The sequence below is a fragment of the Cloeon dipterum genome, chromosome 1 (genome assembly GCF_949628265.1).
Source record: "Cloeon dipterum chromosome 1, ieCloDipt1.1, whole genome shotgun sequence".
In the NCBI taxonomy this organism is placed as follows: Eukaryota; Metazoa; Arthropoda; class Insecta; order Ephemeroptera; family Baetidae; genus Cloeon; species Cloeon dipterum.
In genome coordinates this window covers 4,090,374-4,112,080 of record NC_088786.1, presented here as the reverse complement: position 1 = coordinate 4,112,080, position 21,707 = coordinate 4,090,374, and the positions used below count along the sequence as shown (strand labels likewise).

At 43.0% G+C, this 21,707-nt stretch overlaps 1 protein-coding gene across 5 annotated transcripts in view; it reads left to right on the top strand.

Annotated features, from left to right (window-relative positions):
* Positions 1–21,707, top strand: part of Samuel (SAM-motif ubiquitously expressed punctatedly localized protein) — a 52,983-nt gene that overhangs the window by 28,393 nt on the left and 2,883 nt on the right. For 3 of the 5 annotated variants that reach the window (XM_065483545.1, XM_065483513.1, XM_065483529.1), the window contains one exon: positions 328–859. In XM_065483545.1, the coding sequence (XP_065339617.1) occupies positions 328–859 (532 nt within the window). The remainder of the gene's footprint in view (positions 1–327; positions 860–21,707) is intronic. The other 2 variants (XM_065483521.1, XM_065483536.1) reach the window with 1 other exon arrangement.

Sequence of the window (21,707 nt, the reverse complement as noted above, 5' to 3'; positions counted from 1 at the left end):
AAAACTGTTAATTAAATAAACACGCATTTAAAATAACAAATTAAATGCACAAAGTTATTGCAAAAATAAACGTTGTGTGTGACATAAAAGATTTCAAGTGGAAATAACAGTTTCAAAACACAAAGAAATTGAAAATACGAATGAGAAAAGTAGCACAATGACTTTACACTCTGTTTGAGCTTGAAACTGTACTAGAAGAGAAAAAAATTGTAAAGGGAAAATTAATTTGCACGTTATTGTATTGAACAGCATCTGTTTCGGCCAATCCTGGTTAAGATAGCCATCAAGCTATTTTTTTAACTAGAAAGCAATTTTACCTGATTAAAGAGATTCAACAAGAGCCTCGGACGTTTTCAGTTACTTCAGCAACTCCCGCAACGGCTACCTAAAAGGTCCATTTCCCGGTGCCACCCCGCCCCCCGAGATCCCGACCCCGAAGGCGCCAAAGCCCGCGGAGCCGTCGCCCCTACTGCTGGGCCACCCGGCGCTGGGCTTCCCCGGGCTGATGGACATGAGCTCGACTCAGGCGCTCCTCAGCATGGTGCGTTCGGCCAACCTGGAGCAGTATCTCAAGGGCAAGCAGGGTCCCCTGGACCTGAGTGCCGCGGCACCGCACCCCAGCAAGAAGGTGCGCACCGAGCTGAAGAGCGTGTCGCCCAAGCCGCCGCCGCGCTCGGCCAGCTCTGGCAGCGCCAACAGCGCCTCCGCCGCCTTGGGGGCCTTGGGCGCCGCCGCCGCCCACGGCTGCCCCTCGCTGTGCACCGACCGGCCCTGCGAGGGCCAGGGCATCTCGCACTGGGGCGTCGAAGACGTCTGCAGCTTCGTCGCCAGCATCGACATCTGCGCCGAGTACACACAGGTAGGACTGATTTATTTTACTTCTTTAGAATGAGTTTCAGACATTTGGATGTTTGGCCTTGATTTTTCGCCATTTAAGCCATGAGGAATTTATGTCTTTAACCGTTATGAAAAGCAAAATCCATCATTTAAATACACGCATTTCTGGAAAAAAGCAACATTTCCGATCTTCCGTTTGCTCACACCATGCTTCATATTATTTTTCAAAAAATATTCATTTTAAAATAAATTAAATAATTAAAATCATACAACCAGTTTTTCCTGACACACGCGAAATGCTTTTTTCGCATTCTGTGGAACATTTAATAATTTAATAGTGAATGTGACCATTAATTTTGAATTTTGTGGTGCAAAGAAAACTGCCGAGTCGGAAAGAGTTCACTGACTTGCACCACCTTGAATATAGATTTTTCTGGAAACCCTTGCAGAAAAACAAAACGCAAGGAGAAAAGGTCACCATTTCAGCAATCGAGCGTGGCAAACACGCACGAAAATGCAAAATCGTTTAATTATGGAAGCAGTCGGTTGCACACGAGTAGCAGCTAAATGAAGCGTGTCTCTCGCGCCCGTGAAATTCCTCTGGCTGCAAAAGGGCAGTCTGAGGGCGCAAAGGGTAGCACCTCGTCGCAGGTGAGAGCACGAATCGCTGTTCTGGCTTGCAAGGCGAATACAAGCGCACCAATTAGCCGGCGCACCGGCAGCCGCTGATTGATTAATGGGCGCGCAATTAGCCGCGAGTCGTGACGGGCCCCGGGCTACTGCAGCTAGCCACGACTGCACCTGCTCCCGCCGACGCAGTCGCTTTATGGAAATCCACCCGCTCCGATGCATTTTCTCCTCTTTTTGAATGAACTCAAAATTCATTATCATACATAATCACCAGGTTAAAAGCCCAGAAAATCGCTTCGAATACAGTCACTTATTCTTAACAATTTATTTGTAAAGGGTTGACAAAACAGCAAAATTTATTTTTTAATTTTCTGTAATGCAAATTTACAAAAAAGAACGATTTTTATTTACAATTTTGGTACTCTTCACCCTCGACGAAATTTATTTGGTGGAGTTTTTAATGTTATTTTAGGTGATTTTGATTTAAATCTAAATAATGTTGACCTCTTCTCTCTTGAGCCGTTCGTTGCAGTTTTTGCTCTTAATCTCGCAAATCGATCGCGGCGTGCGCTCCCGATCGAATCGCGCGCAGATCCATTTCTGAACGAGCCAATGCCTGAGCTGATTGGACGCTCAAATCGATTGAGAGAGACGGTTACTTGATTTATGGCGAGTGTTGCCGTTGAAATGAGATGTTTTTGCCGCTGCCGGCGGTTTTCTCGATTTTGAAATGGCCGACCATTCGCAGAATTACCCATACTGAAATAAGCTGCTTATTGTGGCGCGAGCACCAACAATGAACGTGCTTGCTGCAGCAAGTACAGTATAAACATAATACAACTCAAACGGCGAAGCACATACATCGATAGAATGCATTTTTTTTAAATTGATTGTGGTATCTGTATTTTGGCTCGAATACAAGGCCTTTTCTTGTCAGGAATTATTTTTAATTAGATAACAGAATATTTTCATTTATATTCTTTTAATAAGTGCTTACAATTAGAGAGTTTTCAACAGACAGGATCAATTATAAGTTGCGTTTGCACTGCTCTTGAAAAAAAAACGCTCTCTGGCCCTGAAAAACGAAAAATATCTGTGGCAATCAGCCAACAGGAAATGACACTGTTGCAGTTTAAATGCTCTTGGGCGCGGCACGCGCGAATTCTATGTCCTCTTATCAATCAAAGAATACAAAAGAAAATACGTGTTCCGACTGCTTGAATGTCGGTCAATCTTTTTCCAATCTACGAGGTGTAAGAATCAATCTGCCAATGTGGCGAAACTAGTAATTGAGACGTTTAAAGTGAGGAAAATTACAGCACACAGCAGTAAAAACTACAGCTCCTTTTGAGAAGTCAACTTCGCATTCGAGCAGCAGGTCGAATGCAGTCAGTGCTTTAGATTTTTTGCGTCGTCCGCGCGCAGTTGTGTTGTGTGTGCTCACACGAGTGCATGCATATTATCGCGAGAGCAGCAGCAGCACCGCAGGCTTAGTACCGCTTGACCGGGCTGCCTTTTTTGCCCGCGCACTCGGGGCAAAAAAAGAGAGATGCTCTTTAGCGGTAAAAAGAGCGACAATATGCAGAAAAAGGTCGGTCGTTCCGTTTTTAAGCGGCAGCATCTCTGGCCGGCCGCGGATGAAAATCTCTTGTGCATTAATATTTAATTTATTGTGCTATGAATAATGCAGCGGTTGGCGTGATTCAATGCAGCCGGACCAGCCGGTCGCTCGCTCGCTCGCTTTTATTTATTTATGGCCGTGCACGCTCAGCTCCTCATTTATAAAGCTGATGATTCTTGTGTGAAATAATAGAATGCAAGCAAGTGTCCTGCTCGCCGCGGGTTGCAGCGCTTTGTGTGTGTTTTATTGTTGCAACCCGATCGCATGCATGCACACATACACACTCACTCGCCGGCTATAGCACTTCTCGTGGGAGTTTCTCGTTATTAGCAGAAATCGAGTGAAATGCATAAACTTACAATCGAGGGTTGTGAAAAACTGTAAAGTTTGAGAAAGATATGTGCGCCGCGTGTTGGTGGAAGATATGCTTCCGGAGTATTTTCAGGAAATAAACTAGAAATTTCTAAAAATGTATCAAGAGGGACAATTTTTAACGTATTGAGAAGTTATCAAGTGATTACCTGCAATTTTGATTTGAAAAAGATTAAAGAACCACAAAATTCAGGAAAACAAATTTTACATTTCTTCAATAAAATGGTTCTTTAAAATTGGGTGAAAAGATCTCTCACCGTTTGAATTTTGAAGAAAATCGGCTCCAAAGCTAATATGCTAACCACTTGTCTCTCTACTAAAATCATGATTTAATTCGACAGAAGGGAAATATACCGTTGGATGGACCGTGACGAGAGATATTTGAATCAAGCCAGAAAAAATCGGACAAAATATATGAATTTCAATAATTGTTCCCCATTCATGGCTCCATTATTGCACATAGAAATTTTCTTTAAAAAAATAATTTTTACATTTTACCCTCTGAGCAAGGGTGGTTTTTCGGGGAAGTGGTCTACTGTGTTTTAGTGGCCTTTCTTAAAGAAATGATTGCCTATTTGAAGATCTGCAAACAAATTCTCACTACCACGAAACCCACCCCTTTATCTATAATCAAACAGGGGCTTGAGAACAAGGAAAATTGGCTACATATGAAAAAAAATATCAAGATCTACACAATTGATTCAAAGCAGAGAGTTAAATAAATATTCAGAGCGTATTGCCTGCTTGCTTCACATCCCCACAGAGGCAATCAAAGTGCCGAGAGAGTGCCCTGCCCGTTTTCCGCCTGCCGGTCGCAAGCACTGAACTACGACCTACACATGTTTGCTGCTGATGCCATCTTGTTATATAATTTGAATTTCTGCTGCTGACAAGTGACCTTTGCTGGCCTCGCAGGAACAATGCCAGCAAGAAAAGTGACCAGCAGGCGGAGCGGCTGCGGCTACGGCTGCTGCTACACGTTAAAAGCTTTTGCGCCGCGACAAAAAGTCAGTCCGTGTGATAATTTCATACAGAAACAAGACAGGTCTGGTGACTTGCGTGGCATCAATAAATCCTGCTTTGGCCTTTTTTGCGCGCGCCAGCACGAATATCGCAGCTGCACCTGATTCGACCCCAACTGGATGGCCATCGTGATATTAAATATATGTGACTTCCGGTGCCGCAGCCACCACTCCTCGCAACTCTCGCCAGCTCTAACTGTCCGCCAATCGCCATTGAAACTGTGATTCACAGCTTAACGCAGTGAAATTATCAGAGGCACCAATTATACAATAATCAAAATTTAATTGTCTAAAATAAAAGGAAGAAAAATTATTACTCTTTGGTCTTAAAATGACAAACAAATTTTATGGCCATTTATCAGAAAGTGTGTGAAAGGAAGGATCCGTAGGTTTTTTGGATTAGCATATTAGGGATCGAATAATGTTCTTGATCTGTTTACAAAATCAGAGAGGATTTTTTTTAAACTCCTTTTGGACAAAAATTTAAACATAACGTTGGAGATGAGAATTATTTATTTATGAGGCGTTGTGAATGTGAACAAAGTTGAATCACGTGCTGACGATCTGCGAACAGAACAGAAAACATTCCGTCTCTCCCCCGTTTCCTTCTGAGCACGCCAACTTCCGCAGTCGAGTTTGGCAGCGAGACGCGCGCATCTCTGGCAAAGCACTGTGTCCGCCTTGGGTCAGAAGGTCACATCCGGTCTACTGTGGGAATTTCACGATTGGCTGGCTGGCGCGAACTCGTTGCTTCTGAATGAGAAAGAGAGACACGCTTGCTTCCGCTGCGGCGCGAGAGACGCGACCGCATCCCGCTAAAAGTCGGAGAAAAAGCGCAGCGAGGAGAAAAAATCGAATCATCGCCGCCGAGGTATAATTTCGCCGGGGATGACTCGGCAGGGTCGAAAGGTCGCTCGGCCAGGCACTGCGGCTATGTAGTAACGTGTACATAATAGGATGATGGCGTGACTGACGAGCTATCGCGCGGTAAAAAAAGCAACCCTGAGGCGGCAGCGGCGGCCCCACCTTGCTCAGGTCGTGACCTTCTCTGCTCCAGTTGCCCCGCCCCGGCTGCCAGTAGCCCAGAGCTACCGCCCGTTCGCCGTCCGTCCGCCCGCCCGCCTGCCTTTCCAAGGCCACCGGTGTACTCTCGTGAACCCGCAACACGAACCCTTCCTTAATAAAATACCAACGCCGCTGACCTGTCACTCGGCTCCTCACAATGCCACTGCCGCGCATTGTTGCTATCATCGCCGATCGGCCCCCATTGTTGATGCCTCGTGATGGACGCGCGCGAGATGCGCCACGCAGATACAGCCGCCTCATCCTCTCGCACGGCCGCCGCCGCCGCTGCCGCAGCCGCGGCCGACGTGAGACAGCGCATTTTCGGCCCGCTCCCAAACTGAAATTGACACCTCGCGGCCGCTGAAATTGAGACCAATCATCTTAAAACCATTGTGATCGAACGCATCCTTGAGCATCTGAACAGCATCCAAAACGCGAAAAATGAATTGGCAACTCGCACGAAAAAAGGCTTTGAAACTCCAAAAAAATCAAGTGTTTTTTCTTCAAAATCTGTCCATGGAGACCAAAATGTTCTACTTATACTCAACTTTTAATTTAAATATATTGTCTTCCTGTCGTCTGAATAAGTGACTCTAAAGCTGACTCTTAACGACCAGAAACCGACTCAATCACAAAGGTGTAGCAAAAACTGATCGATTTTTCACTCTGGAAAAGGAATTTAAAATATTTCCTGACCTGCTTTGCAAAATCGTGGCTCTCTGAAGGTTTTGAAACGGTGTGAATTTTTATGATAAGCGAAATACTAATCTAAAATTTAAAAAAATGCAAATAATTAATTTATTTATACGTCAGTTTCTTAATTTGAACTATTGCGCACAAGAAATAAATTTGGAAAGTTAAAACGTTTGCGATTTTGGGTCCCGAAAATACATAATTCAAGTTCTGCTGAGCCAATTTAAAAAGATTTAAATTAATTTTTATCAGAAATTTTGAGATTTGTATTCTGAACTTCTAATTGTCCTCAAAATTTACTAAGGATGGGCAAAAAATGAGCTGTGGGTTATGATTTTGACCTTGTTTGGCTTGTTTATCTCACAAATTATATTCTATACGAATTTGATAGAACCAGTTAGGCGCGTTGTCATGATTGCGATGCATCTCGATCATAAGAAAACACGCAGAACAGAAACGAATGCCTCTCTTCATGGTCTTGGGACAAATCCAAGAGTCGAGCAGAAAAAGGAGGGCACGCATATCAGGAAAGGCGCGGGCCCAACAATAATACGCGTGTTTTTCGCTCTGCATCCAATCTGCAGCAAGGACAAATAATGAGAGACTGCCGTGGCAGCTCGACAACTTTTATTTCCGCTATCGGCTCTAACCTTACACACCAACACCGCTCTGCTCTGTGCCTGGCGAACGTTATACACACACACTCACACACACACACACACCAGGTTCAGGCTGGCAGGCAAGGCAGGCAAACGGGCGGGCGGTTGATTTAATGTGGACGTCTCCGTTGTGTTCGGCTTGCTCACCTGCCACACGAAATACCAGGCGTGTTGCATACACACGGCCGTTTTGTATATGTTTAATGTACAACTTGATTTCCAGTGTGTGAATAACAAAAATGAGAGAATGCCTGGTGTACAACTCATTCAATCGCGCGGCGCGGCTGATGGGAAAATCGCAGGCATTGCTACGGCTTGTTCGACAAGACGCGCGGCTTTTATACTTATTATTCGTGCGTTTGTGCATTTAACACGCGGAAACATTACACCGCGCCGAGAGATGATCTGCCCTGCATACACGCATGCACATTTACGTATTTGTGCTCGTTCCAATAAATAAAAGAGCTTAAACTCTCAAGTGGGAGTGAAAAAGTCAGCTGCCAATGCGCCTCGTGGGAAGTTCAACGCATGCAAATGCTGCAAATATTTCAGCCTGTCATGCGAGTTAGGTTGGAATGCTTGTTTTCCGTGATGTTGGATTTTTAGAAAAGCTCATCCGCAGCTGGCATTTGAATCAGTTTCAGTTCAAGATATGAGACTGCTATACACAGGTTAACAGCTTCCCATGTCAAATGAAATCTCTTTTGTCGGTCTCTCTTATGGGCAGGGAGATATTTGCAGTTTCACGGATAAGCCTAATATTTTAGCTTGAAATATATACGTATGGCTTAGCCGTGGGCACATAGCATGCAAATGTTTAAGAGAGCTGACAATGGATAGATTGGAATTCTAGTCATTCCCCAGCATCTGCTTGAATTTTTGAGCTCTTCATAAGGGCTTTTTGTCTTCGAACAGAAATCATCCAGCTCGTAAAACTTTTTTAAATGCCATAAATATGGAGATAATCTGGCTTTCGGCGCCGGATGCATTTTTTTCTCATTTTTTCGTCTCATCAGAGGCGAGGAAAAGAGATTATTTATGGATATTCTGGAAAATGAACGACTTTCTCATTTGGAATGTTTCCAATCAAGTTTGACGCACGTAATTCGAGCGTTTTACGAGTTCAGAAAGGAAAACTTGACGCACGAGAAACGCATCTCCGTTGGTCAACTCTATTAAAACGGCGTTATTACAGGCCTGCTGGGAAGTTTCTTTCTTCTTTTCGTTAGATGGTATCGTTCTCTTCTTGCTTTGGAAGGAGCAGCGGAGAAAGAAGAAGAATGATGATTACACCTTTGGTTACACACGGCTCCTGATGCTCGGCTGTTACACATAATTTTTCTTCCCGGCTGCCATGCGTGTGTATTCGGCTGACCTTTCGGACCGACACAAACATAAATTTATATTGCTTCTCTTCGAGCATGTACGCGCTGCTGCTGCTGCTGCTGATGCTTTTCGATCTTTTTTAGATTGAAATGAGGCATTAATAAAATGATGAACTTGTACAAAGCTTTGTTGAGAATCAAGGGAGAAGCATGTTATTATCATTTTTTTTCGTGCGGCCTCCGATGCAGCAAAGAAGCTGCCTACACACGCACACGTATATAAATATATTTTATGCCCAAGCCACCTTTTAATTATTGTAAGTGCGCGCGCAGTGAAAAATAACCTACCTCCGCCGTTCATGCTGTGTCTGCGCGCTGACTGCTTGATTTAAAAGTCTATGTTTGTTTGTGAAAGGAGGAATTATGAGCACTCTCATGCCCGACCAGCAACTTAATTGTTCATTCAGGAAATTGTAGGCCGTCCTCAGAGGCATAATTTGGAGTTTAATGTATTCTGCTACTGAAAGGAAGACCGGCCGCCTTGAAATTGTCATTTTGACTCAATTTTTTTTTGTTGCGGCCAATCTACATTTTACCTAGTATTTGAACTCGTTTCTCTGACCCAAAAGTGATGAAAACATTTGCAATATAATTATATTCAAATAATTTTATCAATATTAAGCCGTGGCCAAAAGCAGGTGAAACGAAACGTTGTGACGTTAATTACACGGTCACACTTCGCAAACCGACGTCACAAGGACACTGTTAAGTGCTCGTCCATTTTTCACGTTGAATAATTTATATCTGTCAAATGCAGGGCATGATATGAAAATAGCAACGGCTCAATTTACAGCCGGAAAGCTGACGCGCATACGCGCGTGGATCGTGCACTCGTAAAATCGCCGAAAATCTCGCGCGCGCAAAGTGCAAAATCGTGTCGTTGCTGCGTCGATTATTTTTATTATTTTATTGATCAAATAGTACAATGCATGCATAAACAGACAGCTGCAGGGGAGGAATGGAGAGTGTAATCAGTCATTTAGATTTTTCGGGGATGTGAAAAACAGTCGATTGAATTGGTAAACATGAAACTCATGTTAGAATTTTTATCTCATAAACAATTGTTTATTCTTGCTCAATATTTATACAAATAAAATCAAAATTTAAAGTGGTAGAGCTTTACAGGCCAACAATTAAGAACATTTTTCGTTGCTGACTATAGAAAGTAATTCATTGAGTTTATTTTTTGTGGAATTAATGAAATTAGGACCAAGGAACAGTTGAATTTAGGATTTTGCCGAATTTTTCAAAAAAATTAAACAATTTTGCCAATGATTTTCGCTTAATTTTGATCCCTCTCTTCGCAATCTATCTAATGTTGTGCGAATTTTGTGGAAAAATTCCGTGAATCTTTAAATAAATCGTGGTTTTACAGTAGGGAGACAGTGCTCGCCGGTTGATTAGCATATATGATCCGATTTTCTCAAAAATTTAGTCAACAACCTGAATTTTTTTAGCTTTTTCCTAACTTTTAAACCGTGTATTTCAAGTAAAGCTTTTTCACAAATTTTCTGTAACGCTTTACTTAAATTGAAAAAATAAAAAAAAATATTGTAAATAACAAAACTGATGTTACATTTTGTCCAGCAAAAAGAGAAATTGAAAAGGAACAAACATAGAAACGAATCGACTGTGTTTCACGTCCCCGAGATATTTTTATCTGGAGCTGGAAAGAAGAGGGAACTGATACAGAATTTTCGGAGAGCGCAATTACGTGTGCCCAGAGCCACGCGCATTTCCTCACGTCCAGCCGGCGGCCACTCACGGCGGCCTCTGACCCGCGCGCGGCCGCTCACATGCAAACACGCGCACCCCACGGGCTCTGCGTGTCCCGCCATAAACCCTCGCGTGGCGGTCCCGATCCGAGGCTCGTGACCTCGCAGCCATCAGCTCTCCATCAGCCGCTGAGCACGGACCGCGCGTTTTTATTGCGCTCAATTAAAGAAATCTCCGGGCCGCGTGGAGCAAAACAAACCGAAGACGAGCACTGCCACGATCCAACGTGGATTTGGATCAGTAACAGCCGCTAAATACGAATCATTAAGCCAAAAGTAGTTAAAATGATTTTTCTATAATGTTTGGCCCTAATTTGATTTATGCTACCGTGCCTTTAAGGCAAGTTCTCCAAAAAGGATTTATTTTATCTTTGATTGCATATTTTTTCTTAAATTAGAGCTTTACAGAAAATTTGTAAAATATCATTTTTATTAGGAACATGCAAAAAATGCTAAAATTTACTCTGCTTGTTCAAATTTTCGAGAAATTCGAAGTCTCTTTATTGGAAATCATAATTTATTTCACCAGAAGGGAAATTTACCTCAAAATTCGCACACTGTTAGAGAGATCGAAATCAAGCGAAAAATAGCTGACAAACCGAAATATTTTAGCGAAATTTCACTAAGAATAAACTCAAAGAACTGTTTTCTATAGTCAACAATGCAAAATGTTCATTAGGTCATTAGTGTAGGCTTGTAAAGCACTATACATACTTTAAATATTCATGAAAATTATCCATTTTTGTTGCCGCATATTAAAATTTCACCAACTTGAAAGTTATTCTCAGAATTGAAGACATCTCTGTCAAGTTTTTCCCTATATCAGATGACACGAGGGGTCATTTTCTAAATGGCTCTCACATCACCGTGTGTTGTTTGTTCGCTCTCCATGTAGCGCAGCCACACATGGATGGCGCCCCACCGGTATCTGTTTTCTTACACTTTTCACTCCATGTTTTGCGGTTTGGAAGATAATTATCCAGAACGAAACCGGGGGTCGCGCGCGTTTCTAAGGTGAGGATCGCTCTCGTGATGGGCGGCTAATTGGGCGGCGAACAATGCGCACTGCCAATTAATTAAGCCGACACCTACAGGTGCCAAGCAAGCGACGAGATGCCACCAGTCGCGTATCGCGCTTTTTCCTCCTCGCGCTGCATATAACCACACTCTGCGCGAGCTCGACCTGCGAGTGCAATAATTAACAAGGATAAGCCTGCGATGCACGGATAAACAATTCAATGAGTGCTGCATGCACTTTGGCTCGGCCGGAGTAAATAAATAAATTGTTTCTCCCGCCTCGTTTAATTGCTTTTAAAGCGTGAGTATTCGCGCGAGTTGCAAATCAATGGCGTTTGCTAAACGACAAGTGCTTGATTAAAAACAGAAAATATTTAATTTATAGCATTTAAGGATTTTAAATTATATTTGAACCGGAAAGTGGAAATTTTTAAAAGAAAATAAAGCTCCTTTTTTACCACTGTGTAAAAGTGCACACAATATTTTCGTTCCGACGGTTGTTATCTGGATTCGTTGAAATATTAAATTTAATAATATCATTTACATGTTTTATATTTAATAAAAAATACACGAGCAAAACCTTTTCTTTGTTCTATAGCTTAATAATTTTTTAAGACAGAGTTTTGAGTTACTTTTAGAATTTAATTTTAATAATTTATTAACAATATAATACAATGTGTTCTGGCCTAACGAATTTCTAAAAAGGCCAAAATTGAAGCAAAGGCTTTATTAAATTTTGTAGTTTTTAAAGTACATGCTACGAAACTTCTTTCGTTTTCCATTTGTATGCTCCTGTTGGATGCCGTGGCGAAATATTTCATAAAATTCAATGAAAACATCAATCTCGGCCGCGTCTGTCTCGCAACTGCTACCAATTTGAGCTGAAGAGAAAATGTAGTAAAACAGTGCAAAACCTCATTCCTTGAACCCGGCTGATGGAAGGTCAGCATTCTTCTCGAGTTAATTAAATCCTCGCGCGCGGAACAATGCAGAGAGCAGAGATATGCCCGGTGTAAACAAAGTGTATTGTGCGAGAGGATAATCCACGCAGTAAAAGAGGGCAGAAGCGAGTTTTACGGCTGTTTCTCGTGATAAATATTTTCTTCGCAGGAAGCGGCTTGTAAAGTCTCATTCACACCTTCCTTCCGGTGCAGATTTCCTCTGAAATGGCACTTTTTCGAGAGGAGTGAAGCCGCACTCTTCTCCAATAAATCAAAAGCATTTCTCTTTTAATTGGAGTCTGGCGCGCGTGATTTATTTCCGACGGTGCGCCTCGAGAAAAACAGCTTTATTTCTTTGCAGCGTTTGTGTGTATATGTGTTTCAAGGCGATATACGGCACTAAAAAGCAGAGTACCATCTACACATGCACATACTTGTTGTTAGAATGCATGTTTGTGCCTCATTGTTTCGTGACAATGGTGTCATCACACAACTAGCCGCCTTGCATTTGCATTCCCTTTGGTTTTACGATCGCCTGGAAAAGTGACTGGCACGATTATATGTGTGGTGCAAACGCCACTTTTATTATTGCGAGCAGTCGTAAAATTTTAATCAATTCTGATCCCGCCGGACAAAAGTTTATGCTGTGATGTGGATATCACTCTCCATCTACTGGAATTCCTCAAGCTGTGAATAATTGTCTCGTTCAAACTGAACGGAATGTGCTTGAAACTGCTTTCAAAGGGATTTATTTTTTTGTTTCGACAAAATGAAGAAGGCCCAGGTTAAATAGAAGTAGATCTACTTAAATCCTGCTCAATTTAACAATTCTTTGGATTTATTATTTATGTTTATATTATTTATTTGGAAATTGTGATCAGATTAAATGGTTGTTACGATTTTGGCTCATATTTGAGCCTGAAAATACCTCTTAACCTTTAACAGCAATATCTTGATCTCTTCGAAGCGGAATTCCAAACACATAACATGGAAATATAATGTGGAAAAGCTCTCGCTGCGCTTGATTCGATCTGCCAACACTTTTTGGCCGCGGATTCCTGGAATTGTCTGAGTAATTGCACTTTATATACCCATCACAATGCACTTTGTCGTTTAATCTAGCAGCGGGCTGCTTTATTTACGATCGCGCAGCGGCATGTTCATTTACGTACAAAAAGTGGACGGCCGCTTTTCTCATTATAAAGTTCGAACAAATTACACGCGGCTGGCGTCGTTTTTTGCTAATTTCTCCAGCAACCAGCATAATTGGAAACAAAGACGTGATCGCAGTATGCCGGCAGACAGACCAAACCTTGCACACATACGTCCACATACAGTATATATACACTGCTGGGAAGTTACAAGAAATTTTTGTGCGCGAGAAATTCCATCCTGCTCTCAGCTTTTTGAGTCTCGGGGCGCAATAATTTCTAATTTCTCGATGGCAGTTTTCGCACGATGCTCTCAAGGCGTGGACAAAGTGGTTCCCCTGAGAAAATGGAGCGGATTCGTCATGTCCTCGGAGCAATTGCATTAAAAATGCAAACAATACACAGACATAAGAGAGACGTCGTCGTCGCGCGGCGTGAAAAACGTCCGATCATGATAGCAAAGAGGCGCTCTCGCTTTTGAAGGGTCTCAAATTGGAAAACTGCCGCCGCCGAGTGTATGACTCTGCGCGTCGCATCACGACCAAAAATAACGAAGAAATGGAGCGGCGGGGGCCATTAACTGCTTCTTTTTTGCCAAATCATCGGCTCCGACTCTCCAATTCTGCGTGGTCAGTCAAGCATTTTAAAAGCGGTGGCGCGCCGGCTCCAGCCGAAATCATCTTTCCGTGTATGTATGTGTGCACGTGAACCAGATACATATAATAAAAAATCTGCACGAACAGGTGATCGTGTATGCATACAAATTTATAATTGAAAAGTAGCAGCATCTAACGTAATTGGAAAACTGGATCAAGTTTCACATCAAGTTGATACAGAAAAAGAGCGGAGCAAAAATACTAACAATTTGTTATTTGTATACTTCGCATTAATCGGTTTCTTTCAGTTTGACTAAACAAATCTTCTTTTTAGCACAAATATAACCTGCCCAGCAGAACCAAAAGAGATAATCAAGATAAGACAAAGAAAGTAATGACTATTAGTCTCGCCCTTATTTCCTCTTTGCTTTGCGAAATTGTGGTTCTCGAGTGTGCCAAATAAGAGTTTACGAAAGTGGCTGCTCGACTGGCTGGTTTGCTGTGCTGGTCCAGAAGAGCGCAGAGATCAAGAGGCCAGGCCAAGCAAGCCAAGTGTAATCATTGTGAGTGGGCAGGCGAGGTCCATCCATCGCACAGGCCGCGGGCCATGTAGAGCAGCGAGCGAGCGAGCGAGCGATCTATCTCGCCGGCGAGAGGTGCTCCTCCGCGTGAGTTGCGCTCTTATACACATCCGCCAGATTAAACGAGAGCACTCCTCTGTGGATGTTAGTTAACGTCTTGCCAGCTGATAAAGCGGCCGTGAATATTTATAAACGTACCGGTATTAAATTATAACAAGACGCGAAGAAGAGAGCTGCCGCGCCAATTGACCATTTGCGTGAGAATGGGCTTTTTCCTTCTTTCTTATCTGCGCTTGCTGCCTGATCTCGCGCGCGGCTTGTTATTGTACATGCTGCTTTTTGACAAATGCACAAAGGCCGGCCTGATTGGAGAGCTGATTTTTTTCTCTTTGGCGCACAGCTGGAGCCAAAGGTCAGCCAACACCATGACATCGACTTTGGAAACTTCAAACCAATTAATATTGAATAAACCTAATCAGCCAACGAAAATTAATTGCCACGTTTTGAATTTCCGCTTAGTATAATTTATGACAGCTTTTATTTTTAATTTAAAAAACACTAAATCCCATAATCTTGTAAGAGAAAAATGAAATATTGATTATAAAACGATTTCATTTTATGCAATATAAAAATATATTTCCCATCAGTCGTCTTACATTCCCCAAATATATTCAATAGAGCAAATAATCATGTTTGTATGCGGTTCTTACAAATTTGATGTTTGACATACGCATATAGCTTCGCAATATTGAAATTGCCTCCTTTCACACCTCACGGAATTTATTGGTCTGGTTTATAGAAAAGCCAAAGCAAAGTTCTCACCAAGACGAGAATCAGTGCTGATCATTTCCCATGGAGCGGACACACATTTCGTGTTATTATTGCGCAAGGTGTCAATGCACCCGCGAGGCGAGTGTATTGTTGCAGTCATCATCGAACACTTTTATTCGAATCGGTCAATACACATCCGCTTCTAACGATATGAGCTTCATAATGTTTCTCATGCTGCCTGCCATGCGAGCGGAGGATCCACTGCTGGGCAAATAATGAATTTTCACCAAGCGCTCTGCACGCTTTGATAACTTTGAATATCGTCCTACGTACAAGCAGAGCTACAGGTGGGAATGCGACCTGCCACTTTATTGCCGCTGCTTTTTATACAACCCGGCGTTCTGAGAGAATGGTTTTTATTCGCGCCAATTAAACACGAGCTTCAGCTACTTTTAATCTGCGATTTTTTAACAGCTTTATGCGGTGCAATGAGTTTTATTTAAATTGGACTACTTTTTTAGTCGAAACCTGAGTATAAATGCCTTTTTTGAAGATACCAGGCATACATTTAATAATTTTATACCTCCAAGAAATTATAATTCGATTTTGGTTTCTGGTTTATTTTTGCTAGTGCCGAAAATTCACAGCTACCTCAGAAGCCCTTTCAACTACTTCTTGTTACTTTCGTGAAGGTCACTCTTGCGGAGGCAGAGGTGGACCTAGCCCATCTCTCTCTTTTTCTCTCTCTCCGCGTCGAAATGCTGGTCTGAACTACTTTTTTGGCACATCCACGCCAAACCGCACTTTGCTCACCTGCACGTCCACGTTGCTATCTGGCCGAGACAATCGATCTGCCTCTCATTGGCGCCGACAGCAAATAGATTTTCGCCGCGAAACAAACGATTGACTAACTGTTCTCACGTCGATAACGCTTTTTGTCTTTTGTGTGTGCATACCCGTCGGTTGCGTCACAACAATTGTTCTCCGATCAGCCGTCTTGATTGACGTGCAAAAATTGGAAATCGTCCGTTGGCTACAGTCAATCAGGCAGGTTGCCTTAAACGGCAAATTGGGATAATTTTTCAATCATCGGCCATTTGATTCACTTACAGTGTTAGCCAGACTCGTTAAGCAAAACGTAATTTTCTTGATTTTGTAAATGACCAATAATTGGCATTAAAATTGATTTTTTTTTCTGAGGAAAGGGCTGAAACGAGAATCTTGATACCAGTTTATTCCATGCCAATATTGCCGCACTTGATCTCTGTGTCAGTTAATTCTGAAAAGGCAATTAAAATCTTTCAATATCCACCGTACATGGTGTTTATCGCGCGGGGGCGTTCGTACTTGTTACGAAAGGCAATAAATTTCGTGCCCGCGTTGAAAATCGCGATATCTCCCGGCAACATAACACACATCCAAGCAGTCTCTAGCGTGTGTGCCGACGAAAAGCGGTGTTTGCGTGTGTCCGCCTGAGTGTGTGTGTATGTGTGTGTGTGTGTGTGCAGCAACCGCCCTGCAGCACTACTGGCAGAAAATAATAAATCCGAAAGCGAGCGCAGCAAAGAGAATGAGGCAGAGGGGCACTGTCAAAGGTCACTCGATTGGCCAACAAGGGTCGTAAAAATCAGGCAGTGCTTCATTAAATTATTGTTCTCTCTGCTATTATCAAGCACGACCGCGGCGTAATGGCTGCTGCGTCGTTTCATTTCGTAGCCGACCCTTCAGGGTCGCCAGGGCAGATTCATTATTTCCACGATCGGCCTGGCAGGCTGGCAGGCGACGCCGCTGGACGCTCATTGCGCCTGGGGAACACCACACTCGTGATTCTTTGGACAAAACTGATTTGCTCCATATTTTAAAAAAGCAACTGGGATGAAGTCCGTTATTTTAAATATGGAACACTGATTTTATCGAGATTCAGGGTGACAGTTGAAAAATGTTTGAAATGTTGGGTGGAATAAGCAGTTGATCGATAGCCAATTTGTAAAAATCAAATAAGGCCTTTGCCACCGTAAAAATTCAAAAGTTTCAAATTTTCTCCCAAAATTAAAAGCGCTTGACCACATTTTCTTGGCAGATTTCGATTCCTCTCATCGATATCTGTCCACCAGCGAATGAAACCTTATGTTGTAAAATAAAATAGGATTTCAGGTAAAGAGACAGTCCTCGCCATTTGAAAAGCATGCTAACTTTGCAGCCACTTTTCTAAAATATTTACATTTCTACTTAGGCCTTAGGTCAATTTTGCCAAATGAAACATACAAAGGTACTGTAGCTTCAGCACCGGAAAGATCGGATTGACAAAGAATATTATGTAGTGTTGGTGTTCCCTGATTCGCAAAAGAGGCACGCAGATCGGCGAGTGAGTTGAGTGAGAGAGCGAAAGAAAGAAGAAAGGAAGGCATGTGCTCCGATGACCTCGACAACCACGCCCAGGGCACATTTATTTAGAGGGGAAGAATCATGATCAGCAGGTTCAGGTTGTGCTCGCCGAGTAGAAGTTCAGGTTGAGCTGCTATATAGCTCTCGCGAGCAGCACAGCCGCCGCCGCCGCCGCTGCTGCGCCGAGAGAAATATAAATATATTTATGGCGAGCGAGCGCGCGGCATTAGCACAGGTGTGCGGACAGGTGCCTCCATTTAAAATATACGTGTGTGCACGGCGACAGGTTGCTTTAGCTGTGTGCTGCTGTGCTCAGGTTCGGTCGGTCGCGTCGATCGTAATGAGCCGGCCGGCCGGCGAGGGCTCATTGTTCGCCAGATACCTGATATAATGCGGCTGCTGAATTTCATAAAGCCGCCCCGCGCAAAAAGCGGCGGCAGACGCGCTCTGATTTATTGGCCCAACCGGCCAATTTATTGTCTTGTCGCAGCGAAATTGCTCAGATTATAAATCCTCATTATATTTACATTAATTATTGCAGCTTCTGTCTGTCTTACTCTTCCCCGAACAAGGGCCGCTTTTTGCCCGCTTTTCGGCCGAGTTATTGTTTTCGTGTTTGTTCAGTTGACTGCTGCATTAGCTCCGGCCGTAACGGTTTTTGATATCATTGTCAACTCTGGAGAACTTACAATTAAGTGTCTAGTTAAATCTTACAAGTTTTGCTACCAATCACGGCATGAAAATTTCCCAAAAATTTTTAAATTCTAAATTTTCATTACAGTTAGCTACACCCTAATCAACCACTTTCTAAACTCTTGCACATTGTAGTGAAATGTTGTCCCATTAAATATAATTAGCTATAATATCGACCCCTATGGCAATGTTGTGAACAAATTTCGAGCGCAAGAAAGATATTACGAACACTTTGCGCGGACGATATACTTCTCAAATTTCTTCTGCTAACCTTGCTCCAACTCAAATTACATCGGTATCGCAGGAGAAAATCAAACTCTTACAAACCATTACACGCACTTGCAGTAATTATTTCATCCATCAATGTGCGGACATGCACAGTTGACATGTTAATAGAGAATTCATATCGGCGGTGATCTGCGATCGGGCCCATTAATTCCAGCGCACAAACTGGCTCCCTATAAGAGATGCGATCATTAATGAAATTCAAAGGCCAATAAAAAAGGCAGTTTCGTGCATCGAGCGAAATTTAGCCGCTCATCCGTCAAACTGATGTGTGCTGGATGCTGCGATTAATTGCCTCGGAAGCAACTGTACCTTTCTTTCTCTGTTTGTTTATTTATTCGGAATAATGTGTACAACACGCGAACGGCGGCAGCTTGAGCGATCATCTTGCTCAATTTAATTAATTCCCGCGCGGCTGCGTGCCACCGCAGAAGAGAGAGAGAGAGAGAGAGAGAGAGAGAGAGAGAAGAGAAGACAGCAGAGAGGCCACGGTAGCGAGAGCAAATGAAACACGCTCGCGCGCCGCGCGTTCAATTCTCTCACTTTTCTCGTGTTTCTTTCTTTCTCGGCGCGATTTAATGAATGCATACATCGGGCCGGCTCGCTCATTCGCTCGCGTTAAATGACTAACTGCATCGGTTATTATGCGCGCTCGTGAGACAAGAAGGGCAGTGCGGTAATTATACAATATCAAAAACAGAGCGCCGCCGTTCTGGGAATAAGAAATTGCGCCATGCTCATTGTAATGCAATCGCGCTAACAAGTGATAAAGTTCCATCAGGAACCAGTTTGCGGCTGCATTTCGTAAATTTATGTTTTTCTTTATTTTAATTATGTTTTGTTTCGTCACTTGATCAAGAATTATGCCAACTCTAATTCAATGCGTTCCAGTCGAAGAAACAATGTTTTGCGTCTTCTTAAAAAGTCGAGTCGTTTAAAGAAGAGCTTGTGCTTTGTTGTTTGTAGCAAGAGCAAGTGGCCGATTTAATCAATTTTTAGTGGAATCAAAAAACAATTTTACCTCTGCAAAATATATATATATATCCATATACATATATATGGATAGCAGTTTTATAACAAAATTGTTGCATTTTTAGATTCATTTCACGCGGTCTACCCAACGGTGTGCAGTGCATCCTCCTTTTAGTAGAGAAATCATAGTTTTCAGAATGAAACCTGTGCCTAACATTTTAAACGCATGCTAACTCAATAAGAGCAGATTTTCCCATATTTTTCAACAAACTTTCACGGTAATCTGGGCTTATTGCAGCTGCGACTTAGGAATGTTTTAATTGAACGTATAAATGGTGTTTTTTTAAAATTTTATTCTATTAATAATGCGATACATTACCATTTATTTGATTAGATTTTTAATCATAATAAAATTAATTACTACCTAATACTATTTATTCCAATTCACTTGCTCAAATGCAAATGACTATCAAACTTTATTGCTCACTGCTCTGAGTTATTGGTTATCAAGATTAAAAAGCTGATTTATGGCGTTTTCCCCAGGGGTAAATAATATTTTAGTCCCAACAAAAGAGCAGGCAGATCCGTCCACATAGCGATTCACACCTTCTCCACACACACAAAATCGGCTAATAGATATTTCGGTTTTTTTTTTCGCAACTCCCCTCGACTGAGCTGCCCTTGCAATTCATTGTTGCGAGCAGGAGAAAGAAAATAAGAACCCGCGGGGACAAGTTTATATATAATATAGCGAAAGAGCGGCTTCTGCTGGAGCCGCCGCGCGACTCCGGAGCCAATAAATTTGAATAAGCAGATGAATCTGTGAGTTATTGGCGGTAATGGGACGGCGCACTCGCCCATATTATTCCGATACACCGCGGCGGACGGATTCGAGTGGGTTTGAGTAGTTATCGCGGCTGGGATCGCGAGGGCCGCATAATTGGTGCGCTTGCTACCGCGGGCGGGAGGGCGGGATCGTAATTACAGACGGGAATGCAGCTAACTTCTTCTCCTCTTCACTACACTACACAGGTATAAAGGTGGTACATATAAAACGCCGAGCTGACCCGCGTGTCGTGACCAGCCCAAGTAACAAGCGCCCCCCGGCCACCTGACCTGCCGCTTGGAGAACCCTTTACCATTTTTTTCTCTCTCTCTCTTTCCAACTGATGATGCCACCGCGATCTGCCTCTCAGCATCTTTCTTTCTGGCAGGAAAAATTACCAAGTGCGCCAAACGCTATAATCTCGGCCTGCTTATCAAACAAGGCGTGCGTGGTGATTATTTTTGAAAATTGCTGCCAGACCGCAAGATGAGTTTTTTTGTTTGTACTGTTGTTTGTCGGCCACACTGCCTTTTTCGTCGGCTTATTGATTTTGTTTCGGTTGAATATTCATGAGCGTTTATTCCATCATCTTCGCTGGCGAGGTGTTGATGCGGTTTATTTCATGGTAATCAGCAGCTGTCCTCTTTTTTCTTAACAAGCAATTATTTTTCTTATTGCTCAACAATATCAATGATCAAGTAATTCTGTAAACGTAAAGCATAATTTATTTCAATGTGAAGCTTTGCTTTTCAAAGGCTTGGGAAACTAAAATGAATCCCCATGCACATTCACACACTGCTGACCAGCGTGTATGACACCATCGATCGCAGCAACAGAGCTGAAAAACGCAGGCCAATGTCCTCTAACGTCAGCAGCAAGCGAATTTTCTAATTAAAAATTCTGGGGAAACCGTGCTCGGCGAAATCACAGATGGCCAAGTGCAACAGGTGGCTCTAACGAAGTGCGGTGCATTCATCTCTGCGAGCAGCACACGCCGAAAGATGGAATGGACGGACCGAAAGAGTCACAATTGCCGGTATGGCACTGGGCAACGAACGAACGAACGGCCACAGGTGCGATGGCCATTAGCTGCGCGCCGAGAGATATTCATTTCGGGCGGCAGCGTGTGTCGTACATAATGAGACACGCGTGACAGCGCATCCCGCCGTGTGAAATCGGACTGCTTCTCCTTGCACGCGCGTGCGTCCATCAACTATGGACACGTTTATCCGGGAAATCGGAGCACATGCGAGCAGAATTACCGACAATTACACTCGCGCCGACCGATAATTTCCAGCGTGGCGGAATGGGAGTGCAGTTGACGCCGAGTGTCCTGTCCCCCGTCGGGCTTTTGTATTCGTTTTCAGGTAGGCGCCGTGCTCGCGACGCATGACTGCCTCCAGCCGCCGGCGTTTTTGGCTCATTTTTTC